Source organism: Ostrea edulis, chromosome 10, assembly GCF_947568905.1.
Source record: "Ostrea edulis chromosome 10, xbOstEdul1.1, whole genome shotgun sequence".
Taxonomy (NCBI): Eukaryota; Metazoa; Mollusca; class Bivalvia; order Ostreida; family Ostreidae; genus Ostrea; species Ostrea edulis.
Genome location: NC_079173.1, coordinates 44,592,132 through 44,618,960, shown reverse-complemented (window position 1 = coordinate 44,618,960; position 26,829 = coordinate 44,592,132). Strand labels below are relative to the sequence as shown.

Sequence of the window (26,829 nt, the reverse complement as noted above, 5' to 3'; positions counted from 1 at the left end):
ATGCTGTCATTCAATGAGAACGTATTCCACAGTCAATTAACGATGCCGTCATTCAATGAGAACATATTCCACAGTCAATTAACAAATTAACGATCCTGTCATTCAATGAGAACATATTCCGCAGTCAATTAACGATGCCGTCATTCAATGAGAATGTATTCCGCAATCAATTAACAAACAGTAAATGTAGAGAGAGTGAAATGTACGCTGTTCACAGCCTGTTACTTACTGATTTCTACGTATCGCTGTTCACAGCCTGTTACTTACTGATTTCTACGTATCGCTGAGGTAGGTCCCTGGCATCGCGATCCTCTCTGTCCTTAACAACACACACCTGAAATTGAATTTCGTGTTCAGGGAATCTAGCCATCAAGTTATTTTATGTTATTTATAGTCACATACTTCCTATAAAATCATTTTACATTGTTAATTACAAGACAACACTATTATTTTCATTCATGTTTTAAAAGGAAGTCAGCCATTATGACGAAGTAGAGTACCTCCTTAATTGTTAAATCATTGACTTTGTGAAATCTCATGACATCATAGGAGGGTGGAACTATACGTTAAGTGTGCTTTTTATAAGCGTGAATTTGTTTTTGTTTTAAGTGTGTTTGTTATAAGCGCATTTCACTGTCTACTATAAAAACAATTACATCACTTTCACTTTCACTTTGGTGAATGAATATAGGAGCAGCTCTATATTTTGTAAGGCAGAGCTCTATGTAAATACATCATAAATACAACTGCAAAATACCTACTTTTACTTTCTTAATTCCATTTTTATTTAACAATTAACAATTAAACCTACTTTCACTTTGTCTGCCCATGCTAGGAGAAGGGTGTGACTGTCTTTCCAACACATGCTGCACTGGTACTGGTCTGGTCGATAGCTGAAAAAAAAATGAAACAAGAGGTCCACATCACTCACTTGAACCACCTTGGCCCTACCATTGTTTAAGGTCAACACCAAATGATAAACAAGATCTTACCATTAAGAACCTATAAACAAAATATGAAAGGCCTACCTTCCATAGTTCAGGAGATAGTAAATAGGTCAGGTTTTTTTTAAAAAGTAGATCAAACTTCATGGCCAAAGGATCAAACACCGTTTCGTCACAATGTCTTGCCATAAAGAATCTCTATACAAAATATGAAAGCCCTACCTAAGATAGTCCCTGCTATACTTAATAAGTTATGTTTTCTTAAATGTAGGTCAAGCTCAGAATTCAAGGTTGCAAGATCAATAGATCTATATGATATGAAATGCAAGGTCTTTTCATAATATGACAGATCTACCTTAGATAGTTCAGTACACATTCAATAGGTTAAGATTTTTATAAAAAGTAGGTCAAACTTCCAAGTCAAGATCACAAGATCACACACCATTGGATCACATGAAAGGTCTTGTCGTATAATAGAATGAACTCTCTTGCAGGAGTTTTGCTCGGTGGATTTTGAGAAGATTTTCGCATACATTCGCATGTAACACTTTAATTGATTCCCTATTGTACGTGGCCCCATCCTACTCTTGGGGCCCATGATTGGAACAAAGTTGAATCTGCACTGTCAGGAAGCTTTCATGAAAATTTCAACTTTTCTGGCTCTGTGGTTCTTGAGAAGATTTTTAAAGATTTTCCCTATTGTGGCCCCATTCTACCCCTGGAGGCCATTATTTTAACAATCTTGAGTCTGCACTATGTCAGAAAGTTTTCATATATATTTCAACTTTTCTGGTCCAGTGGTTTTTGAGAAAAAAGATTTTTAAATGAAACCACCCCATTTTTGTGATTATCTCCCTTTGAAGAGGGCATGGCCCTTCATTTGAACAAACTTGAATCCCCTTCACCTAGGGATGCATTGTGCAAAGTTTGCTTGAAATTAGCCTGCTGGTTCTGAAGAAGATTTTTTAAGTTTGTCGGTGTATCATTGCTAATTTGTAATTATCTCCCCTTGGAAAGGGTGCTGTCCTTCATTTAATGAAACTTGAATCCCCTTCACCGAAGGATGCTTTTATGCCATGTTCGGTGGCCCTGTGGTTCTGGAGAAGAAGTCGAAAATGTGAAGTTTACAGACAGACATGCAACAGGTGAGCTTAAAACCAAAATCTATCATTCCAAAGCCTCCCTTGCACAAATACTGGTCTGGCCGATAGCTGAAAGCACAGAAAAGAGGAGGCCCCCGGGTCTTAATGGTCACCTGACAGTGAGCATCATAGCCTGCACATGGAATCTAATATTATATTTAAGCCTCTGCACAGTCACATGTTTATGATTTTCAAAATATGGTTACAATTCCTATTCATTTACAGAAAAAGGAAAATGGAAGTTTGAAGCATATAAATCATTTTAACATCCCCCACCCCTAACCCTTATACAAATGTACAATTTGGCCCTGCCAAAGGACCTGAACTTCAGACACAGCCAGGGGTAATGAATTTCACAATCTAGTGGTGAGCTTCATGGACAACTTCATAATCATGCATTTAGTTCTTCTCAAATACATATGGGAGAGAAGATTTATTAATTGATTGATTGACTGATTGATTGATTAATTGATGTTTTCTGCCACACTCAACAATTTTTCAGTTATCTGGTGGTGCCCAGTTTTTATTGGTGAAAGAGAGAACCCAGATAGAATGTACCTGGGAAGAAACCACCGACCTTCTGAAAGTAAACTGGGAAACTTTCTCGCTTACCGGTGCAAGCGAGATTCGAACCCACGCTGACACAGGTGAGAGGCCGTGTGATTTTGAGTGCGATGCTCTAACCACTCCGCCACAGAGGCCCCAGGAGTAGAGAAGAAGATTTTCTAAGATTTAATACATTTTCACTATATGGCCATATTGGCCATGCATGGCCTAGGGCCTAAAACCCTGACCCAGGAGCCATAAATTTTACATTTTCAATAGAGGACTTCATGGACATCATAAACATGCATTTAGTTTTTTAAAATATACATGAGAGTAGAGAAAATTAATTGTTTTATGTTCGTGAATTTTTCACTAATTTTGAGACATCGCCAGCTGTAGGTGAAGTACCACAAATTTAGACCTATGCTTAACGTTCAGGACCGTAGCATTGAGGGTTCTCTATCATGCCAACGCCTGCCATGACATGGGATCTCCATTTCTAAAGCCATAATTGAAAGACCTGTGATTCTCACTTTTAAATGCCGAGCATTTGGCGAAGGAGCTACTTATTTTAACATCTTAGGTTTGCCCCGGCCATGGCACGAGCGGTGCTCAAATTCACGACCTCCTAATTACAAAGTGAACGCTCTACCACTGAGCTACCACAACCGATGAGAGTAGAGAAGATTATCTAAGATTTAATACATTTTCACTAGTATATGGCCAAATTGGCCTTGCCCTAGGGCCTGAACCCCTGACACAGGATTGAGCCATGAATGTCACAATTTAGATAGAGAGCTTCATGGACATCATAGCCATGCATTTAGTTCATCTCAAATATATATGGGAGAAGAGAAGACTTTCAAAGATTTCATACATGTTCACTATGTGATCATATTGGCTCTTCTGTAGGGCCTGATCCCCTAACCCAGAGGTCATGAATTTCACAATTTTAGTTGAGGGCCTCATGAACATCATATCCACGCAGTTAGTTTTTCTCACATGTGTGGGAGTAGAGAAGAAGATTTTTGAAAATATGGCCTTTATAGCATATTTGGCCCCGCCTATAAGGCCCCAGGGATGGTAAGGTAAATTGTAAATGGACAATGGACAAAGACATATAGAAGTCATGCATTCACCTGACTGATGCCAAAACACCCTCTCATATAGAAGTCAGTCACCTGAGTGACTGATGCTAAAACTCCCTCTCATATAGAAATCAGTCACCTGACTGATGCCAGAACACCCTCACATATAGAAATCAGTCACCATAGTAATGCCAGAACACCCTCTCATATAGAAATCAGTCACCTGACTGATGCCAGAACACCCTCACATATAGAAATCAGTCACCTTAGTGATGCCAGAACACCCTCTCATATAGAAATCAGTCACCATAGTGATGCCAGAACACCCTCACATATAGAAATCAGTCACCTTTGTGATGCCAGAACACCCTCTCATATAGAAATCAGTCACCATAGTGATGCCAGAACACCCTCACATATAGAAATCAGTCACCATAGTAATGCCAGAACACCCTCTCATATAGAAATCAGTCACCTGACTGATGCCAGAACACCCTCTCATATAGAAATCAGTCACCTTAGTGATGCCAGAACACCCTCTCATATAGAAATCAGTCACCATAGTGATGCCAAAACACCCTCTCATATAGAAATCAGTCACCATAGTGATGCCAAAACACCCTCTCATATAGAAATCAGTCACCTTAGTGATGCCAGAACACCCTCTCATATAGAAATCAGTCACCTTAGTGATGCCAGAACACCCTCTCATACAACAAATGCTTATACACCTGAACTTTGCTATCACAGACATTGATATCTCTAATACCACAGATATACCGAAGTGAGTTGAAAGTCAAAAACTACGTTTTACTAATGTATTTTAACCTCAATATTTTGAACTCTCAGATATCTCATTGACAAATTTTTTCTCAGCCTCATTGATAACATTGTTTGACTATATATAGGACATGTTAATTTAGTACAGCTATTTATAACATTTACTAGTGATCCTTGCTGATAAAATGAAACCCGGCTCCTGTACATATTAATTTAGTACAGCTATTTGTAACATTTACTTGTGATCCTTGCTGATAAATGTAATCCGGCTCCTGGAGCTCATGTCAAAGATCTTCACTCCCTGAAACAGAATGTGAAATGTCGTGAACAAGGTTGAAACAGAACGTGAACAAGGCTGAAACAGAATGTGAAATGTCGTGAACAAGGCTGAAACAGAACGTGAAATGTCGTGAACTAGGCTGAAACAGAACGTGAAATGTCATGAACTAGGCTGAAACAGAACGTGAAATGTCGTGAACTAGGTTGAAACAGAACGTGAAATGTCATGAACAAATTGAGACAGAATGTGAAATGTTGTGAACTAGGTTGAAACAGAACATGAAATGTCATGAACAAGGCTGAAACAGAACATGAAATGTCATGAACAAGGCTGAAACAGAACATGAAATGTCATGAACAAGGCTGAAACAGAACATGAAATGTCATGAACAAGGCTGAAACAGAACGTGAAATGTCATGAACAAATTGAGACAGAATGTGAAATGTCGTGAACCAAATAACCAGAGAGAATGTGACATGTTGCCACCTTACAGACGAAGGATATATACATGTACGTCCGCATCAGAGTATCGCACAATATCATTAAAAGGAATAAAAATACATAAAATCTGGTTAAAAAGACCAATATTAATGTCATCTGTTAAAAAAAGAACAGCTACTTTATTAACATGTATAAATCAATTGCGGATATCAAGGAAATCATTGTATATTGGACATACAGAAAACACCAGCATAGGAGTTATTGCCCTTGACAGCAATTTTTGTTTATCATTTTGAATAATTGATTATTTATGGAAAATATAGAATTTTTCAGTATCAATAGTTTACCAGATTTAGTGAGTAAAATTCCCCCATAAGATGTATTTTTTTATAATGCGCAAACTATAATTAAATAACGATTCTTAGTAAAATCCTATGACATCATATGAAGATGGAAATACCATGCATCTTGTAACTATAAAGAATACAAAATTAAGAGTAGGGAAAACACTGACCCCTGAACACACCAGAGATGGGAGCAGGTGCCTAAAAGGAGTAAGCAGCCCTTGTTGACTGGTAAAATAAAGAAATTTCACTGCATGGAATTTAATTTTTAACCACAATTTTTGATTTATGTACAATTCTAAGTGACAACTTTGTATTGATTTATACAGAAAGCTATAGGGGCATATTCATGACAAACTTGTGACACAGGTATACTCAGTATAATCATAACAGTTATACTCATGACAAACTTGTGACACAGGTATACTTAGTATAATTATAACAGTTATACTCATGACAAACTTGTGACACAGGTATACTCAGTATAATTATAACAGTTATACTCATGACAAACTTGTTATACAGATATACTCAGTATAATTATAACAGTTATACTCATGACAAACTTGTGACACAGGTATACTCAGTATAATTATAACAGTTATACTCATGACAAACTTGTGACACAGGTATACTCAGTATAATTATAACAGTTATACTCATGACAAACTTGTGACACAGATATACTCAGTATAATTATAACAGTTACACTCATGACAAACTTGTTATACAGATATACTCAGTATAATTATAACAGTTATACTCATGACAAACTTGTGACACAGGTATACTCAGTATAATTATAACAGTTATACTCATGACAAACTTGTTATACAGATATACTCAGTATAATTATAACAGTTATACTCATGACAAACTTGTTATACAAGTATACTCAGTATAATTATAACAGTTATACTCATGACAAACTTGTTATACAGATATACTCAGTATAATTATAACAGATATACTCATGACAAACTTGTGACATAATTAATTCGTTATATACTTGTGACATAATTTGTTATATACTTAAGAAATGACAACTCTTACATGATCATTTGTCCATGCGATGAAGTCCCCTTTCCACTTGATCTCGCGGATCAGGCCCTCCCCCTGGTGGAGTAATACCGTCTTATGTCTGTTAAAGAGTCCTCCTTTCTCATTCAGAATCAGCTGAAGGAGATATTTAAAACTTGAGTTCATTACACATTTCTCTAATCAGTCAGCACATTTCTAATCAGTCAGCACATTTCTAATTACTGAGCACATTTCTAATCAGTCAGCACATTTCTAATCACTGAGCACATTTCTAATCAGTCAGTACATTTTTAATCAGTCAGCACATTTCTAATCACTCAGCACATTTCTAATCACTCAGCACATTTCTCCAATCAGTCAGCACATTTCTAATCAGTCAGCACATTTCTAATCAGTCAGAACATTTCTAATCTAATCAGTAAGCACATTTCTAATCACTGAGAACATGTTTCTCTAATCAGTCAGCACATTTCTCTAATCAGTAAGCACATTTCTAATCATTGAGCACATTTCTAATCAGTCAGCACATTTCTAATCACTGCGCACATTTCTAATCAGTCAGCACATTTCTAATCAGTCAGCACATTTCTCTAATCAGTAAGCACATTTCTAATCACTGAGCACATTTCTAATCAGTCAGCACATTTCTCTAATCAGTCAGCACATTTCTAATCAGTCAGTACATTTCTCTAATCAGTAAGCACATTTCTAATCACTGAGCACATTTCTAATCAGTCAGCACATTTCTAATCAGTCAGCACATTTCTCTAATCAGTAAGCACATTTCTAATCACTGAGCACATTTCTAATCATTGAGCACATTTCTAATCAGTCAGCACATCTCTTATCAGTCAGCACATCTCTAATCAGTCAGCACATCTCTTATCAGTCAGCACATTTCTAATCAGTCAGCACATTTCTAATCAGTCAGCACATTTCTCTAATCAGTCAGCACATTTCTCTAATCAGTCAGCACATTTCTAATCAGTCAGCACATTTCTAATCAGTCAGCACATTTCTCTAATCAGTCAGCACATTTCTAATCAGTCAGCACATTTCTAATCTAATCAGTAAGCACATTTCTCTAATCAGTCAGCACATTTCTCTAATCAGTCAGCACATTTCTAATCAGTCAGTACATTTCTAATCAGTCAGCACATTTCTAATCAGTCAGCACATTTCTCTTATCAGTCAGCACATTTCTAATCAGTCAGCACATTTCTCTAATCAGTAAGCACATTTCTAATCAGTCAGCACATTTCTAATCAGTCAGCACATTTCTCTAATCAGTAAGCACATTTCTAATCAGTCAGCACATTTCTCTAATCAGTCAGCACATTTCTAATCTAATCAGTAAGCACATTTCTAATCAGTCAGCACATTTCTAATCAGTCAGCACATTTCTCTAATCAGTCAGCACATTTCTAATCAGTCAGCACATTTCTAATCTAATCAGTAAGCACATTTCTAATCACTGAGAACATGTTTCTCTAATCAGTAAGCACATTTCTAATCAGTCAGCACATTTATAATCAGTCAGCACATTTCTCATTTCTAATCAGTCAGCACATTTCTAATCAGTCAGCACATTTCTAATCACTGAGCACATTTCTAATCAGTCAGCACATTTCTAATCAGTCAGCACATTTCTAATCACTGAGCACATTTCTTATCAGTCAGCACATTTCTCTAATCAGTAAGCACATTTCTCTAATCAGTCAGCACATTTCTAATCAGTCAGCACATTTCTAATCAGTCAGCACATTTCTAATCTAATCAGTAAGCACATTTCTAATCAGTAAGCACATTTCTAATCACTGAGAACATGTTTCTCTAATCAGTAAGCACATTTCTCTAATCAGTCAGCACATTTCTAATCACTGAGCACATTTCTAATCAGTCAGCACATTTCTAATCAGTCAGCACATTTCTCTAATCAGTCAGCACATTTCTAATCAGTCAGCACATTTCTCTAATCAGTCAGCACATTTCTAATCAGTCAGCACATTTCTTATCAGTCAGCACATTTCTCTAATCAGTCAGCACATTTCTAATCAGTCAGCACATTTCTAATCAGTCAGCACATTTCTTATCAGTCAGCACATTTCTAATCAGTCAGCACATTTCTAATCAGTCAGCACATTTCTCTAATCAGTCAGCACATTTACAAAGATAACGAACAGTAAAACTCAAAAATCCTATAAATCCTACATAGTAACCATAGTAACACACACCTTGTCATCTCCTGTCACAAAGTTCTTCCCACTTCCATATTTACCAAACTTGGGATCTATGGCAACGGCCTTCACCGGTCGGTCAAAGTTAATGCTCTGATTGTTGTCTGCAGAGTATAGTCCAGAAATCATCACCTGTAAATATGTACACAATAATTTCCAGTAAATATGCATGTAAAAATTCCTGTAAATATCAACAAGTAATATTTTTTCCTGTAAATAGGTATGTAAAAATTTTCCTGTAAACAGGTACATGTCCATTAACACTTTCCTTTAAATACGTACTAAGTAAAAATTATCCTATAAATACAAACGTAAAAATTCCCAGTAAATGAAAACATAACAATTTCCTGTAAATAAATGCATAAATTTTTTTCTGTTTGAAATATTGAGGTTGAATAAAGGAAAGTAGTTGAGACCTCTAACTCTGAGTCAACATATTCATGATATCAATAATCAAGATACCGTTGTACGAAAAAATTGATGTTCAAGATACTGATGTTTGAGATACTGATGTTTGAAATACCGTTGTTCGAGATACTGATGTTTGAGATACCGTTGTTCGAGATACTGATGTTTGAGATATCGATGTTCAAGATATCAATGTTTGAGATACTGATGTTAGAGATATCAATGTTTGAGATATTGATGTTAGAGATATTGATGTTAGAGATATCGATGTTTGAGATACTGATGTTTGAGATACTGATGTTCGAGATATCGATGTTTGAGATATTGATGTTTGAGATATCGATGTTTGAGATATCAATGTTTGAGATATTGATGTTAGAGATACCGTTGTTCGAGATACTGATGTTCGAGATACTGATGTTTGAGATATCGATGTTTGAGATACTGATGTTTGAGATACTGATGTTAGAGATACTGATGTTCGAGATACTGATGTTTGAGATGCTGATGTTCGAGATATTGATGTTTGAGATCTGATGTTTGAGATACTGATGTTTGAGATACTGATGTTTGAGATACCGTTGTTCGAGATACTGATGTTTGAGATACCGTTGTTCAAGATACTGATGTTCCAGATACATAAGTTATGATGACACTAGTCTGTTTATGTTGTTGCTATTCAATCTATTTCATATCATTTCTAACATACAAAACAACAGACAGAGAGACTGAACCTGAAACCCTTGAGAAGGACACATGAACTTGCAAAACTGGAGACTTCAAATATTCTTATAGGAGTGGTTGACATATTTCCGCCCTTTATTGAAGGGGCATATTTCTGTCCCTTACTGAGTAGAGGCATATTTATTCCCATTATTGGATTGATTGATTGATTGATGTTTTCCACCACACTCAACAATTTTTCAGTTATCTGGTGGCGCCCAGTTTTTATTGGTGGAAGAAAGAACCCAGATACCATGTACCTAGCAAGAGACCACTGAGCTTCCGAAAGTAAACTGGGAAACTTTCTCACTTACCGGCGCGAGCAGAATTCGACTCCGTGCCGACAGAGGTGAGAGGCCGTGTGGTTTTGAGAGCGATGTTCTGACCACTCGGCCATGGAGGCCCCCTCCCTTTATTGGAAGGGCCATATCTAATATGCCTCTTATTGGAGGAAGTATATTTCTGCCCCTTTTTTGAGGGAACATATTTCTGTCCCTTTTCAGAGGAAGCATATTTCTGCCCCTTATTGGAGTGGACATATTTTTGTCCCTTAATGGAGAGGGCATATTTTTGTTCCTAGATGGAATCGAAATATTTCTGCCCCTTAATGGAATGAGCACATTTCTGCCCCTTATTGGTGGGGGCACATTTCTGCCCTTAATGGGGGGGGGGGGGGGGGCATATTTTTCTGCCAACTCCATGTGCTAGAGATATTCGTCCTGCATCATAGCCAAAAGACTAGCAGCCGGCAGAAGCTAATCAGGTAAATCTTGTAATGAATTTCAGGTTCCATAGAGAGCCGCTGAACTTCCTGTTTACGTAGAGAGCCGCTGAACTTCCTGTTTACGTAGAGAGCCTCTGAACTTCCTGTTTACGTAAAGAGCCTCTGAACTTCCTGTTTACGTGAAATAAACTCTTACCCTGCCGTCATCCGAACAGCTGGCTACATGATCACCGTTATCATCGATGCTCAGCTGGTTCACAGTGGTGGTGTGCTAAAAATAGAAGTCACACATCATTGATTGAAATACTCCATCAATTTCACAAGTAGTACTGACATCTCCTCAACTTTCTGGGAAAAATTAAATCAGTGACCTATATCTGTACTTAATGATAATGGCCTCTCTGTACTGAAACTTGTGACCTATCTGTACTTAAAGTTTTGACCTTTCTATGCTTTTTGACATCTCTATACTGAAGTTTGTGACCTATCTGTACGTAATGTTTTTGACCTCTCTGTACTGAAGCTTGTGATCTATCTGTAATTAAGGTTTTGACCTCTCTGTACTGAAACTTGTGACCTATCTGTACTTAATGTTTTGAAATTTCTATGCTGATGCTTGTGGCCTAACTGTACTGAATATTTTTACTTTTCTGTACTGAAGCTTGTGACCTATTTGTACTTACTGCTGCTATTTCTTTGTCTCTCACTGCATTTCCAGCATGATCAAATATATGGATCATACCCCAGTGGGTCCCCACAGCCAAGAACTATAAATAGAACATGATTCTCTAAACACATAACTATAGTGAGTAAACTCTGTGTAATTATGTATAGAAAAATTGAACAATGTGCATTTTGTTTGGAAGTTTTGACATTTAAAAAAACACCACATTTGGATGAGACAAAATTTCGTCTTTTTAAACAGTTAAAAAGTATATAACCTAAAGAATTATCATGTATTTAAATTACAGTACAATCTGTCTACAACATGTCTAATCTGACAACCTCTCTAATCTGGCATGCTTTAAGTTGAATGGGGCAGGATGTCACAAACTTAAGTGTGAAAGTACTTGGGAATGAACAATTAAAGTTGAGATATACCATGAAACTTAATACACAGGTGTTGGATTAGCCAGGTTTAACTGTCAATGAATCTAGCTAACACTTCGAGATATACTGTGAAACTGAATATACAGATGTTAGATTAGCCAGGTTTAACTGTACACAAATCTATCACTTCAACTGGTAAATAGAAATGAAATACACAATCAATCATAGACAGTCTATTCCTCTAAAAACAAACGTGTCATGGCAAAATTAAAACGACTTCTGCATACAAAATATGGACATCTCTGTGTGACAAAAATTTGGCTGTCAGTAAAGTACACAGCTTGGTTGTCTGTGACATTAAAGATTTGGCCATCTGCTGCGTACAGAGTGTGGCTGTCTGTAGCGTACAGAGTGTGGCTGTCTGTAGCGTACAGACTGTGGTTGTCTGTAGCGTACAGACTGTGGTTGTCTGTAGCGTACAGACTGGTTGTCTGTAGCGTACAGACTGTGGCTGTCTGTAGCGTACAGGCTGTGGCTGTCTGTAGCATACAGACTGTGGTTGTCTGTAGCATACAGACTGTAGCTGTCTGTAGCGTACAGAATTCGGTCGTCTGTAGTGTACAGAATTCGGCCGTCTGTAGCGTACAGAATTCGGCTGTCTGTAGTGCACAGAATTCGGCCGTCTGTAGCATACCTTGGGGTGGACAGCCAGACAGCTGACACAGTCCTTAGACAGCAGTTTGTTCTTTAAGTCGTTCCCGATCCTCTCATACTTTAGCTTGGGTTCAGAATCCTGGAAAGAAAACGAGAATGAGAATCAAGCTATGTGAACCATGGGGTGTATTTGTTGAATCAGTAAATTTTTTCCAGTTCTAACGACTATATTTGGATTTCCTCACTGTCAGAAACCAATGACTGGTTTATGATACTAACGACTATATTTGGATTTCCTCACTGTCAGAAACCAATGACTGTTTTATGATACTAACGACTATATTTAGATTTCCTCACGGTCAGAAACCAATGACTGTTTTATGATACTAACGACTATATTTAGATTTCCTCACGGTCAGAAACCAATGACTGTTTTATGATACTAACGTCTATATTTAGATTTCCTCACGGTCAGAAACCAATGACTCTTTTATGTTACTAACGACTATATTTAGATTTCCTCACGGTCAGAAACCAATGACTGTTTTATAATACTAACGACTATATTTAGATTTCCTCACGGTCAGAAACCAATGACTGTTTTATGATACTAACGACTATATTTAGATTTCCTCACGGTCAGACTGGTTTATAATACATCAAGTGAAGATAATTCAACTTTGATTTATTCATGATTTAACTATTACTTAATATTAACTTAACCATTACTTATTAATTACTTAAATTTGACTTATCAATGATTTATTTATTACTTACCACTGACTTAATTATCACTTTTTAATGATTTAACTATTACTTATGAATTCATGATTTAACACTTACTTATCAATAACTTAACCCACTGCTTATTGATAACTTAACATTTACTTATTAACGTCTTAATCAACTATCACTTATCAATAACTTAACTATTACTTATTAAGTACTTAAATATGACATACATGTATCAATGATTTATCTATCACGTATCAATGACTTGTGCATATATCATTACTTGTTAATCTCTGTTTATAGTTTATCATTACCAATAACTTATCTATGATAACTTAAATAATAACTTAACAATTACTTATCAATGAACAATCAGGGGCATAATGTAAACACCTGTTATTTAAAAAACTAATGTAAATAAAATATTTTACACAAACATTCACATTTTTTTTTAGAAATAATGCATTATCGCTATTTTTCGATCTTACATCTAAAATCTTTGAGTTTTTGTTTTGTATTTCCCGCAGATATATATTGCATTCTGGGATTCCAGGATGTAAAAGAAGATGTAGTGTGCAGACTCCAATTGGCAATTGTTAATGGTGGCATGTAGCAGAGCTTAGTAGAATTCTACTTGTTATCCTGAGGTGTTCTTTACATTTTTGCGTTCTTTACATTTTTGTGTTCTTTACATTTTTGCGTTCTTTACATTTTTGCGTTCTTTACATTTTTGTGTTCTTTACATTTTTGTGTTTTTTATATTTTAACAACCTCTAATGATGATATGAAGCAGACAGAGCTTAGTAGAATTTACATTTTTGCGTTTACATTTTTGTGCTATTTACGTTTTTGCTTTTGCGTTCTTTACATTTTTGTGTTCTTTACATTTTTGTGTTCTTTACATTTTTGTGTTCTTTACATTTTTGTGTTATTTACATTTTGACAACCTCTAATGACGGCATGAAGCAGACATAGCTTAGTAGAATTTTACTTGTTATTTACATTTTTTCTTTATTTACATTTTTGTGTTATTTACATTTTTGTGTTCTTTACATTTTTGGGTGAAATTTGAAGACTTTGAATACTGCATTGTCCTGAATTAAACCTGGTTTTAAATCTGAGAAACATGCATTTTTTTGTCCCAGCATGAAGTTTGAGGGGTTTACATAAAATAACATAAACAAGTTAACCAAAAATAACCCGTTAAAGTTGTTAATGAAGGAAAGGGTGCCGCACTGTGTTTGATGAAGGGGAGGTAACTCGGTGTTTGATGAAGGGGAGGTAACTCGGTGTTTGATGAAGGGGAGGTAACTTGGTATTTGATGAAGGGCAGGAACAAAGACAGGTAACTCATTGTGACCAAAAAAAAAATAACTTAATAAGTTCAATTCAATTTAATTAGTAGATTATCATCCGGGGTCACCAAAAAATATGGGGTGGGTGGGAGGATTTTACTTTTTTTAATTTTTTTTTTCTGAGAAAAAAGGATTAATGAGAAAAGGCATTACACAAAGTGTTAATCAAGTTAACATTCAAAGAATCCTTGGTAGAAGATATAAAACCAACATTCTGTGACTTTAATCATTCACTCATGTCACTGGGAAGCAAGTTTGTTTGAAATTGTAGTTTTTGCAAAAATAAAAAAAAAAATCGGGGTGGGCGGGGATGATAATCCATCAATTAATTTTAATTGGCCTTACATGTGTTACTTTTTCTAATAACGTGTTTGCATTTTGCCCCTGACTGATGATTTAATGATTACTTATTAATGACTCAGCTATTACTTATTAATGACTTTGCTATTACTTATTAACGACTTAACTTATTCTAATACTTATTAATGTTTTCAACTATTACTTATTAATAACTTAACTATTACTTATTTATAACTTAACTATTCCTTATGAATAATTTAGCTATAACTTATTTATAACTTAATTATCATTTATAATATTAATGATTACATATTGCTTACCAATAACTTTTAAACTATTACATTTTTATAACTTAACTAATTACTTATTTATAACTTAACTATTATTTACTTATAACTTAACTAATACTTATCCATGACTTAACTAATACTTATCCATGACTTACTTCCTCCGACTCCTCACTGTCACTTCCTTCAGCTTCAGCATAATCCTACAAATAAATCATGCATATTCTTGATTATCAAAAAACTTCTTCATACATACAGCTAGCGGGTTTAAGTTTTAATCTGACTAAAATAAACATGTCCTCTCCCCCTACCTACTGAAAATGACATTGAGTATGCTGACCACTTTTTATCACCACATATTATAAAGGGATATAATTTAAACAATTTCCACAAAATGAAAAAAGACTAAACTGTTATGTTCTCTGTTTTTGTATTCTGTGATAGTATTACTACAAGCACAGCAAGCTCTGTTGTCATTGTGAATGGAGCATTCTATGACTCGATGTCTGCCAAACTGCATGCTTACAAGGGTTCTAATAACTAAACGAGATGACCTTAAGCAACACAGTCCTGTTCTAATAACTAAACGAGATGACCTTAAGCAACACCTGTTCTAATAACTAAACGAGATGACCTTAATCAACACCTGTTCTAATAACTAAACGAGATGACCTTAAGCAACACCTGTTCAATTCTATTGAAACTTACATTTTGTTCTGTAACTCATTACCAAGAAATATAAAAAAACTCCAAAACTAAATTCTTAAGTATATCTAGAGATGGATTGAATATTGAATCCAATGTTAGATGTCAATCATACAGACACCTCCATCATGTCACTGACATTTCTATAAACACTGAATCCAATCATGTCACTCAGGGCCCACTGTACATTGATCTGATTGACTATTATATGGCAACCCAAGTGATGGGGTATTTCTCAACAATGCAAAGTAACATCTTGTTGACATAAGATTACTTGCTTGACATAATCATGTGGATGAATTTGACCTCGTGCAGTTCGTCTTAAGTACTATATTTACTTTGTCAGTTAATCTGAAAATCACCAGACTGTCATACATGCCAACTTTCCCAATTTGTGCGGGATTCTCCCGATTTGAAGCAACTGAAAAGGCACTGTGGATATAATATATCCTGTAAATTTGGATATAAAAAATCTGGAATCCAGACCGATAGCATGGTGAGAAATTTTCTGTCATGGAAAATTCTGACTAAATTTACTAATAGCAAGCGCATCGAGCCAGGGCAAAGCGCTGGCTCGTACTGCGAGCTCTAATGACTAGAGCGCTGGAAATAATCCGAGCTAACTCTAAACAAGGAAATTTTTTTGTCGCTAATCCCAAAAGTCCCTTGTCAAAAATGGCTGAGATCTCGCAAAGTCACACCTTGGAATATGATTGTGAACTTACGTGGATTATCATCCTAATCTTGTGTCTGATAGATATTATTCATTACATTCATTCCGAGGTGCAGATATTCACACTAGAGTATTCATGGTTAGCGTTCGGAACTTCTGAACACATCAGATAAAATCATATTAGCGAGCGCAGCGAGCCAGCGCAGAGCGCTGGCTCGTACTGCGAGCTCTAATGACTAGAGCGTGGGAAATAATCCGAGCTAAATCTCAACCTCAAACAAGAATTTTTTTTTTGACGCCAATCCCAGAAGTCCCTCGTACAAAATGGTGGATGGTCCGATTCGTAAAATAATAATAAAAAAAATCTTTAAAGTATTACAAACCTTTTTTATTTGAAAGGAAAGGATGACAATCATATTCTTCCCCCTTTCTTTTTAAAATATTGTCTAAAGAAATGTAAACAGTCATGTCACAACTACCATGCTACGTCACAACACGCTCGTTGCATTTCCCGCTAAACTGGTTCCTACATTGGCGAGAAGAGCAAGACAGTAATCCTAATCAGTTTTCCTTGTTTTCAATATATATTTTTTGAAAATGTATTCAGATATGCTGCGCTCGCCCCAACGGTCACACCGTAATCATATTATTTCTTTCCTTTTCAGGAGGACAATACTGATGTTGAAGAGTGCATATACTTATCTGCGCTGCGCTCATCCTAATGGTAGTATCATCAACATATCAACATTATCATTACGATTCATTCATTGCAGACAAATAACATTCATTATTCCAGAAAAAATATTCTTAGTGCCTAAAATGTAGCATCGAATGACATGCTGTATGAAAAGACAAGAACTCGTTTTACAAACTATCCAAAAAATAAAAATAAAATAAAAGTTCTTTACTGGGTCTACTTGACGTTTATCCGGAGTGGAAGTCGCCATTTTGTTATGTCACATGATCGTGGTAAATCCCTCATTATTCGTAGGCGAATGTTGCTTGAAATGAAACGCAAAACGTTTCTGATAGGACATAGGCTAATTCAAATGCATAAATTTTGTATGGTCATCAAATATAATGTGTCATGCATTTTGAATACAGTATTATATAACCTACAGACATGTTATTTCTAAGCACTATTTTGTTTTGAAACACAGAGCGGGGATCATAATAAGATTTACCTTGACTTGAAATCGGTTTTTAAGCACACTCACTGTAAATACATATTCTTTTACATATTCTAAGCTACTAAACAAGTAAATAAGTTGCATTTCAATCAGATTTATCGCAAAGTAAACTTAATCAATTTATAATGGTCAAGGCTATCTTCAAACAATGATTGCTCCCGAATTGAAAATGACGTAATTCGGGGAAATTTGATAGCATCAAAGCGGTTTCCAAATTTAGTAACACGTTCTTGAATGAACGGAACTACTTTCCCCGGGTCAGCCTGGTTCAATGTCATTGTAATATTTATATAGAACCTACTCATTAGCATAATTTATAGTTAGGTATCCTCTCTCGGCATAAATTAATGTTATTATTTGCAAATCTATAAAATTGAAGAATTGGACAAGTTGACGTGACAAGAAAAATCTACAGATTGATTGCTTTTGGAGAATTTCTTCAGGAGCTGTGCTCGGAATGCAGGTAAGTGTTTGTTGAAGAGAAAATATACATTTTCATATATTATGAAAAAAGTATTAGCATAATTTATAAGTGCAGATAGCGATAATGTATTAAGTATATTTTGTCGGAATAAATATCACTGGCATGTATCAACCATCTTCCTTTGTTGTGAATGAAAAATAGAAAATGGTGGGAATCGATCGCATTTTCTGGATTTTTTCAAAGATGGCTGATGATGAGAGATGGATGCTGAATGTTGGGCGCGGCGTCAAAATCCGTGTTTTTTGAAAAAAAAGAGAAAGAAAGAATTTTTTTTATTTGTGTTGTGTTACACAAGTGGCCCACATGAATTTCCAGTTAATAAATATTATCATAATATATCTTACACACTCCCTCTCGGTATAGTGTTTAATTATTTATTATTTCATATTCAATAGGCCCAGTGCTGTTGATTTAAAACTGTATTTATGTTTGGTATCTTCTGAAAATTCATTGCATTACAGAAGAGACAGATAGGCAGAGAAAGAGAAAAAAGGAGTAAAAGAGATATATATTTTAAAACATTAGGATTTTCTGTAAAAATTCATTGCATCACATGAGAGAGAGAAAGGGAGAGAGAATGAGAGAGGGGAAATGAGATTAAAGTTAAAAGTAAAGGACTTTCTCTAAAAATTCATTGCTTGACACAAGAGAAAAATAGATAGAAATATCAAAGTTAACATGACTGACATAGAAATATGATGTATTTAAATATTAGCTCTATAAGAAGTTGTATCAAATTTTTAAAGAACATTAAAATGAGCTGAGAGGGTGCATCCATCAAAAATCTACCCATTTTTTTTTTTTTTTTTTTTAATGCTTATGGGGCGAGATCAAAAGTTCAATGCCTGACAAAAAACTCAATTCACATATAGTTTTCACCAAGAACCCCCCCCCCTTTAAAACTAAATGTGATGAATGTTGAAACTAATCAATTAACAAGCCAATTCATACCATTATAATTGACACTCTCAATACCTTTTCTACTGTTTATTCACAAATGAAAGTATACATTAAAATTATTAAATGTTCATTAAAATTCATGTAATATTATGTAGTTTTTAACACTCGCTTAATTGTTGTTTTCACTCGATGACAGAAACTTATCCCTCCTCTCCCCTAGATATATGGATTTAGAATTTTTTCCGATATCAATGTTTTGATATATCTCCTTATTTTCAGACATTTACAATAATATATATATATAAATGTGTACACACATGTGACATCACACACACAAAATCACACACATGACATCACACACAAAATCACACACACGTGACATCACACACAAAATCACACACATGTGACATCACACACAAAATCACACACATGTGACATCACACACACAAAATCACACACGTGACATCACACACAAAATCACACACACGTGACATCACACACAAAATCACACACACGTGACATCACACACAAAATCACACACATGTGACATCACACACAAAATCACACACATGCACACAATCTTCGTTACAAAATCACTTTCATAAATGCTAGCCATTTCTTTTCTTGTTGACAAAAATTTTAAAGTTGAAAGTTCATGGCAAAACATAGTGAACAGTGTACATTAATTGGCAAATAATAATTTTTGTAATTAAAATACGCTACGATCATAAACTTTGGATACATATTATTCTTTGAAATTTTGTTTGTTTGAGTTTTTTGGAAAAAAGAAATAAAATAAAATTGATGTAATTAGCATAAATTTATTTTTGTGGTTTGAGAAAAATTTGAATTTTCTGGCATTCCCTGGAATGGTTAAAAAGATCTCAGTCCAGTCCGAGTTTTCTCATGGATATCATTAGATTTATAATCCTTTAAAAACTGTCAAGATTGACATCAACAAACCACCGCCCTCAAAATGTTAAGAAAGAAAAAAAGAAGGAAAAAACTCCCCACATACTCATAAACAATGAAACTCTACAACATAAATGTCAAAGTGGACGTGATTAGTAATTGTATATTGTTTAACAAGATATGGAGAATTTGAAGAACTAACTTTTTTGCCACAAAATAATTTAAAACAGTTCGTTGTATGTTGTTTAACACCCCACTCAAGAATTTTTCACCCATATGGAGACGTCACCATTGCTGGTAAAGGGCTGCAAAATTTAGGCTATGCTTGGCACTTACAGCCTTTTAGCAGGGAGAGATCTTTATCGTGCCACACCTGCTGTGACACTCGGTTTTTGCGATCTCATCCAAAGGGCCATCCCATTTTCCTATTCTCTACATCTTATTGCAAGCAAGGGGCACAGAGGACCTATTCTAACCCTGACTAATATATTATAACGGATGAAATCGGATTTACATGGGTCTAAATTTTCACTCTTCCCAGTTTCTTATCCCCCACACTACCCTGGGATCTTAAGGCTGATAAAGTCTGGTGTACTGTTCATGACTATCAAGCCAACACTAGAATTGAAAATACAAGGCACTGGTTAAGGAGGTGTACTACATAATGGCCGACTTCCTTTTTAAACATGAATGAAATTTTAAATATCAACAATACTTATGTACACTCCAGCCTGGCTGAGTATCTCAGTCCGTTAACATGTAAATTATGTGGATCTGTACAATTATTGCAAGTTCGAGTTCATGCAGCAGGCCAGTTTTAAGCATTTTTCAGATTTTTTGTTTTACTATAAAACTGCAATTTATTTTACTGTTTAGAAAATTCAAAAGTTTTCAATTGCAAGATAGTATTGTACCCTTGCATTCTCTACTTTTCTTCCATATAATTTTCCTTGTGTGTTATTCTTGCAGTTAATAATTATATATTTTTTTTAAAAATAAATTTTCTGTATATCTGTTTCTCTCTTTATTTGTTTCATAATGCATAGATTAAAGCGGAGTGAAAACCCATTAAAGGAAGAGTCTCACAAGCCAGGGGTGTGTTAGTAGGTGCAAGAGAAACAGTGTCTGTTAGTCCTTGCTGAAGGTGGGAGTGTGTGTGCATTTAAATTCAGTAGTCTAGCCGCCTTCAATCTGAAGTCTGCACATCCAAAGTTCCAATTAAACGTTCTATAATGCCTGCAGTTTTTCTCCAATGAATCCACTGTCATCTATCGTCATGGCAACTGGTGATTCATATTAAATCAAGACTAAATTATTGAAGAGGAAAGAAAGAAAAAAAAAACCACCAGCCCTCCCTGATAATAAAAATAGCGGAAGCACTCCAAGTTCCAATGTATGCCTGATTAGTAATTTCTGCATAAAATTGTTAGGAATAATCAATATTCAGTTGTCTAGGGAGGTTTGATGGTAAACCTATAGCAATTTCCAGCATTGTCAAGAACCAATCAATATAGTTTCTAGTTTTCAATGGGGATCGGGGCCCAACAAAAGGAGGACCAGCTAATGATGGTCTGACAGAAGCTCTTAAGGCAGAAAAAAAAAATCAATTTGCAAAAAAAAAAAAAGAAATGAAAATGCAGTGAATTCAAAGATATAAATGCGTTAAAAATCTAAAAACAAACAGTATAAATAGAAAACTGTGTTAATGGGTAATTTACTTTTATGTACTGGTACATGAATTTAGAAAAAGGAAAAATTAAATTTGAAATCAGATTAATGAAAAAAGAGGTTACATTCAATATGCTGAGTTTCGAGATAAGAGCTCTTTGTAGGAGGTGCACGTGCTTAAAGTGGGACAGAGTGAACCTACAGTCAGTGAGGAAGATAGTAAAATGTATTAAATATGTAAAATATATAGGAAATTTCTACCAAACAGTCTATTTTAGAAAGAAATATATTTTACTATCCCGTGGGGATCCAGTTTAGAATAGGTCCTCTGTACTCTTTGCTTTACAACTAAATGGAGCGGTCCTTCCGATGAGACTGCAAAAACCGAGGTCCTGTGTTGCAGCAGGTGTGGCACAATAAAGATCCCTCCCAGCTTAATGGCCATAAGCGCCGAACATAGGCCTAAATTTTGCAGCCCTTCACGGCAGTGGTGATGTCTCCGTATGAGTGAAATATTCTCGAGGGGGTCGTTAAACAATATTCGAATAATAATATATTTTACTAATTAAAGTGAAATAAAACTAACAATGTCATATTTGCCAATAATATCATGGATATGATCCGTAGAAGCAAGGAAATAATGTGATATATTAAGAATTCTCATGTTTTTCATTACTCCCGGAATACTTATCATTTTACTTAGTTTGTGCATTTGTTGTGTTATAATCTTTAAATTTGGGTGATGAAACTGTGGATGAGAAACTTATGAGCACATTAAGTTATGCAGTAATGAATATTTGTCCCGCTCCCGCGTGTATTAAACAAGTTGTTTCACGCCTCACTGTACAGCTCACCAAAGGGAAATAACTGATGCATCTCGAGACTGGTGTATTAGATTAGTTTAATTATACCCCTCGAACGAAGTTCAGGGAGGTATATAGGAATCACTCTGTCTGTCTTACCATCTGTCTGTCTGTCTGTGCAGATTCGTGTCTGGGCCATAACTTCTTTGTTCTTTGACTTAGGCATACCATATTTGGCACACAGGTGGATCACCATGAGACGATGTGTCGAGTACCTTCATGACCTCTATATGACCTTGACCTCAAGGTCAAAATTTAAAGTTTTTACAATGGATTTGTGTCGGGCCATGACTTCTTTGTTCTTTGTCATAGGCATACCATATTTGACACATGAGTGTATCACCAAGAGACGATGTGTTGGGTACCTTCATGACCTTTATATGACCTTGAACTTTGACCTCAAGGTCAAAATTGATTATAGGGTTTTGACATAGTCATACCATAAGACATGGGTGTATCACCATGATACTATAGTGTCATGTACATTCATGACCTCTTTATGACCTTGACCTTTGATCTCAAGGTCAAAATTATGGGTTTATGCCATGATTTGTGTTCGGACTATATCTTCCATTTTCTTCTACAAAGGCATATCATATTTTCACACTCAGGAAAGAGGTAATTTATACCTATTAACAGCACCCTTTGGGAGATTGGGGTAAGCGGGGGGTATTCTTAGTAAGCATTACTCACAGTACCTCTTGTTGATATGAATATGTATTTGAATGAAACTGTGAAATGGTTTAGCTAGATCATGTGAGCTTTGTCCTGATAATTAACATGTTATATTCAGACCAGTTTCATCATTGGATGTGACCATAATTGACAATATCCGGAATATAATGGGCCAGACCGGGACCCAGATCCAGCCTGAGTTAGTCGCTCTACCAACTGAGCTGTCTGACCACTGGTAATCTGTCTGACCACCGGTAATCTGTCTGACCACTGGTAATCTGTCTGACCACCGGTAATCTGTCTGACCACCAGTAATCTCTCTGACCACCAGTAATCTGTCTGACCACCAGTAATCTGTCTGGCCACCAGTAATCTGACCACCGGTAATCTGTCTGACCACCGGTAATCTGTCTGACCACCAGTAATCTGTCTGGCCACCAGTAATCTGACCACCGGTAATCTGTCTGACCACCGGTAATCTGTCTGACCACCAGTAATCTGTCTGGCCACCAGTAATCTGACCACCGGTAATCTGTCTGGCCACCGGTAATCTGTCTGACTACCGGTAATCTGTCTGACCACCGGTAATCTGTCTGGCCACCACCTTCCTCCCTTCACACTTTAGGACAATGTATCTAGTATAAACCCCAGATAATACCCGGCTGGCATTTTCAACTGTCAGTTCCAGGAGCAGGTCTACTGCGCGCCAAATGTAACAGGATTTAGATTTCATCTCACAACCATTTCCCATGTCCTTCCTCTAAAACACCTTCCATGTGTTTAATTATGTTTTGTAATTTTGATTGCAAATATCGAATTAATCAGAGATTTCTCAGGCTTTAATCCTCGCTTTTACATTGTGACATTGGAGATTCCTCAGACTTTAATACTTGCTTTTACATTGTGACATTGGAGATTCCTCAGACTTTAATACCTGCTTTTACATTGTGACATTGGAGATTCCTCAGACTTTAATACCTGCTTTTACATTGTGACATCAGAGATTTCTCAGACTTTCAATACCCGCTTTTACATTGTGACATCAGAGATTTCTCAGACTTTCAATACCCGCTTTTACATTGTGACATCAGAGATTTCTCAGGCTTTAATCCTCGCTTTTACATTGTGACATCAGAGATTTCTCAGACTTTAATACCCGCTTTTACATTGTGACATCAGAGATTTCTCAGACTTTAATCCCCGCTTTTACATTGTGACATCAGAGATTTCTCAGACTTTAATCCTCGCTTTTACATTGTGACATCAGAGATTTCTCAGACTTTAATACCTGCTTTTACATTATGACATCAGAGATTTCTCAGGCTTTAATACCCGCTTTTACATTGTGACATCAGTGATTCCTCGGACTTTAATGCCCGCTTTTACATTGTGACATCAAAGATTTCTCAGACTTTAATCCCCGCTTTTACATTGTGACATCAGAGATTTCTCAGACTTTAATCCTCGCTTTTACATTGTGACATCAGAGATTTCTCAGACTTTGATACCTGCTTTTACATTATGACATCAGAGATTTCTCAGACTTTAATACCCGCTTTTACATTGTGACATCAGTGATTCCTCGGACTTTAATGCCCGCTTTTACATTGTGACATCAGAGATTTCTCAGACTTTAATACCTGCTTTTACATTGTGACATCAGTGATTCCTCGGACTTTAATGCCCGCTTTTACATTGTGACATCAGAGATTTCTCAGACTTTAATACCCGCTTTTACATTGTGACATCAGTGATTCCTCGGACTTTAATGCCCGCTTTTACATTGTGACATCAGAGATTTCTCAGACTTTAATCCCCGCTTTTACATTGTGACATCAGAGATTTCTCAGACTTTAATACCTGCTTTTACATTGTGACATCAGAGATTTCTCAGACTTTAATACCTGCTTTTACATTGTGATATCAGAGATTTCTCAGACTTTAATCCCCGGTTTTACATTGTGACATCATGCAGAGATTTCTCAGACTTTAATCCCCGCTTTTACATTGTGACTCACATCAGAGATTTCTCAGACTTCAATACCTGCTTTTACATTATGACATCAGAGGTTCCTCGGACTTTAATCCCCGCTTTTATTTACATTGTGACATCAGAGATTTCTCAGGCTTTTACATTATGACATAGAGGTTCCTCGGACTTTAATCCCCGCTTTTATTTACATTGTGACATCAGAGATTTCTCAGACTTTAATCCCTGCTTTTACATTGTGACATCAGAGATTTCTCAGACTTTAATACCCGCTTTTACATTGTGACATCAGTGATTCCTCGGACTTTAATGCCTGCTTTTACATTGTGACACATTGGAGATTCCTCAGTCTTTAATACTGGTCAGGTTACCGGAAACACAGATGTTTTGTTTTTTGGCCTTATCAGCCTTATCGAAGTATATATCACATTTCAAGTACTCTAGGTAAAATCTTCCATCTAAAAGTTAAATATATGTGTCTGTGTAAAATTAGGATGCTTTAATAATCATATTTCACTAGTTTTGTAAACAATTTTATTAACAAGGCTGGATTTTTATTTGATTTCATAACAAAATACAAAATTATATATATTATATATCTTGCATTTAAAGACGGTCCAAATTTTGGTTGTAACCTTTAAGTAAGCTATGATTCTTAATGTTTAACATGAAAAATGAAAAACATTTTAAAATGTGAGCCTGTTTCTTTAAAGCAAGTAGAAAAGGTGGAAATGAATGCAGATCTGTTTTGATTGGTCAGTATAAGTGAGTGGAAAATAGTACTATATAACAGTTTATCATCCTCAGGACTCTCTATTCATAGTGTATATATACACAGTGCCCCGAGTCTCGGAGTTCACTTCATGCAACACTGAGATCAATAATCAGAATATTTACACAATATAACATCTTCGATCGACTGCAGACATAATGAGAGTACTGATTGTCTAATTTATGTACATTTATACAGCTTCATTGAAACGCCTGATCTAGGAGGGGGAAAAAAAAGAGATCAAAATGCATTCCAAGAAAAAAATCAATAGCGCGGTGGATTTTATCTGTAATTGGTAGGGAGGTGATTTATTAGGACTGTGATGGGTCTGGTGTGCTTGTTATTCAGTGTAGACCGACTGGAAATGAGTGCAACGATTTCATTGGGGGAAAATTTTGAAAATGAAATAAAAGCCTTTTTTTTCTTCTTTTATATGTTGTTGCTTAATTTGAAATTGGTTCAATATTTGTGTGAATTTTTTAAGTTTTCCGGGGTTGAGTTATTAACAAATATAGACATGTCATTATATTTCTGTTGGTAATGCAGTCCTGAGATCAATAGATGATCAGTAGATGAGATGTGTGTAAGTGGCTGGTTGTTTGTTTGTTGTGTAATTAGATGATCAGTAGATGAGATGTGTGTAAGTGGCTGGTTGTTTGTTGTGTAATTAGATGATCAGTAGATGAGATGTGTGTAAGTGGCTGGTTGTTTGTTTGTTGTGTAATTAGATGATCAGTAGATGAGATGTGTGTAAGTGGCTGGTTGTTTGTTTGTTGTGTAATTAGATGATCAGTAGATGAGATGTGTGTAAGTGGCTGGTTGTTTGTTTGTTGTGTAATTAGATGATCAGTAGATGAGATGTGTGTAAGTGGCTGGTTGTTTGTTTGTTGTGTAATTAGATGAGGAGAAGATCAATTCCGA

The 26,829-nt window shown here is 35.7% G+C and overlaps 2 protein-coding genes across 17 annotated transcripts in view; one reads left to right on the top strand and one right to left on the bottom strand.

Annotated features, from left to right (window-relative positions):
* The window catches only part of LOC125666232 (vacuolar protein sorting-associated protein 41 homolog), a 57,824-nt gene extending 40,007 nt beyond the window's left edge, over positions 1-17,817 (bottom strand). For all 9 annotated transcript variants that reach the window (XR_007366597.2, XM_048899357.2, XM_048899361.2 and 6 more), the window contains exons 1-10: positions 17,363-17,817; positions 15,235-15,279; positions 12,443-12,541; positions 11,382-11,465; positions 10,895-10,969; positions 8,841-8,975; positions 6,619-6,741; positions 4,740-4,801; positions 812-893; positions 268-334 (exon numbers count right to left, since the gene is read on the bottom strand). Coding sequence is in view for 8 of the 9 variants with exons in the window: in XM_048899357.2 (XP_048755314.1) it covers positions 268-334; positions 812-893; positions 4,740-4,801; positions 6,619-6,741; positions 8,841-8,975; positions 10,895-10,969; positions 11,382-11,465; positions 12,443-12,541; positions 15,235-15,279; positions 17,363-17,401 (811 nt within the window). In the remaining variant the exon portion in view is untranslated. The remainder of the gene's footprint in view (positions 1-267; positions 335-811; positions 894-4,739; positions 4,802-6,618; positions 6,742-8,840; positions 8,976-10,894; positions 10,970-11,381; positions 11,466-12,442; positions 12,542-15,234; positions 15,280-17,362) is intronic.
* A 78-nt stretch (positions 17,818-17,895) lies between these two features.
* The window catches only part of LOC125666201 (POU domain, class 6, transcription factor 1-like), a 41,128-nt gene continuing 32,194 nt past the window's right edge, over positions 17,896-26,829 (top strand). For all 8 annotated transcript variants that reach the window (XR_008799075.1, XR_008799073.1, XR_008799074.1 and 5 more), the window contains exon 1: positions 17,896-18,107. The gene's annotated coding sequence lies outside the window, so the exon portion shown is untranslated. The remainder of the gene's footprint in view (positions 18,108-26,829) is intronic.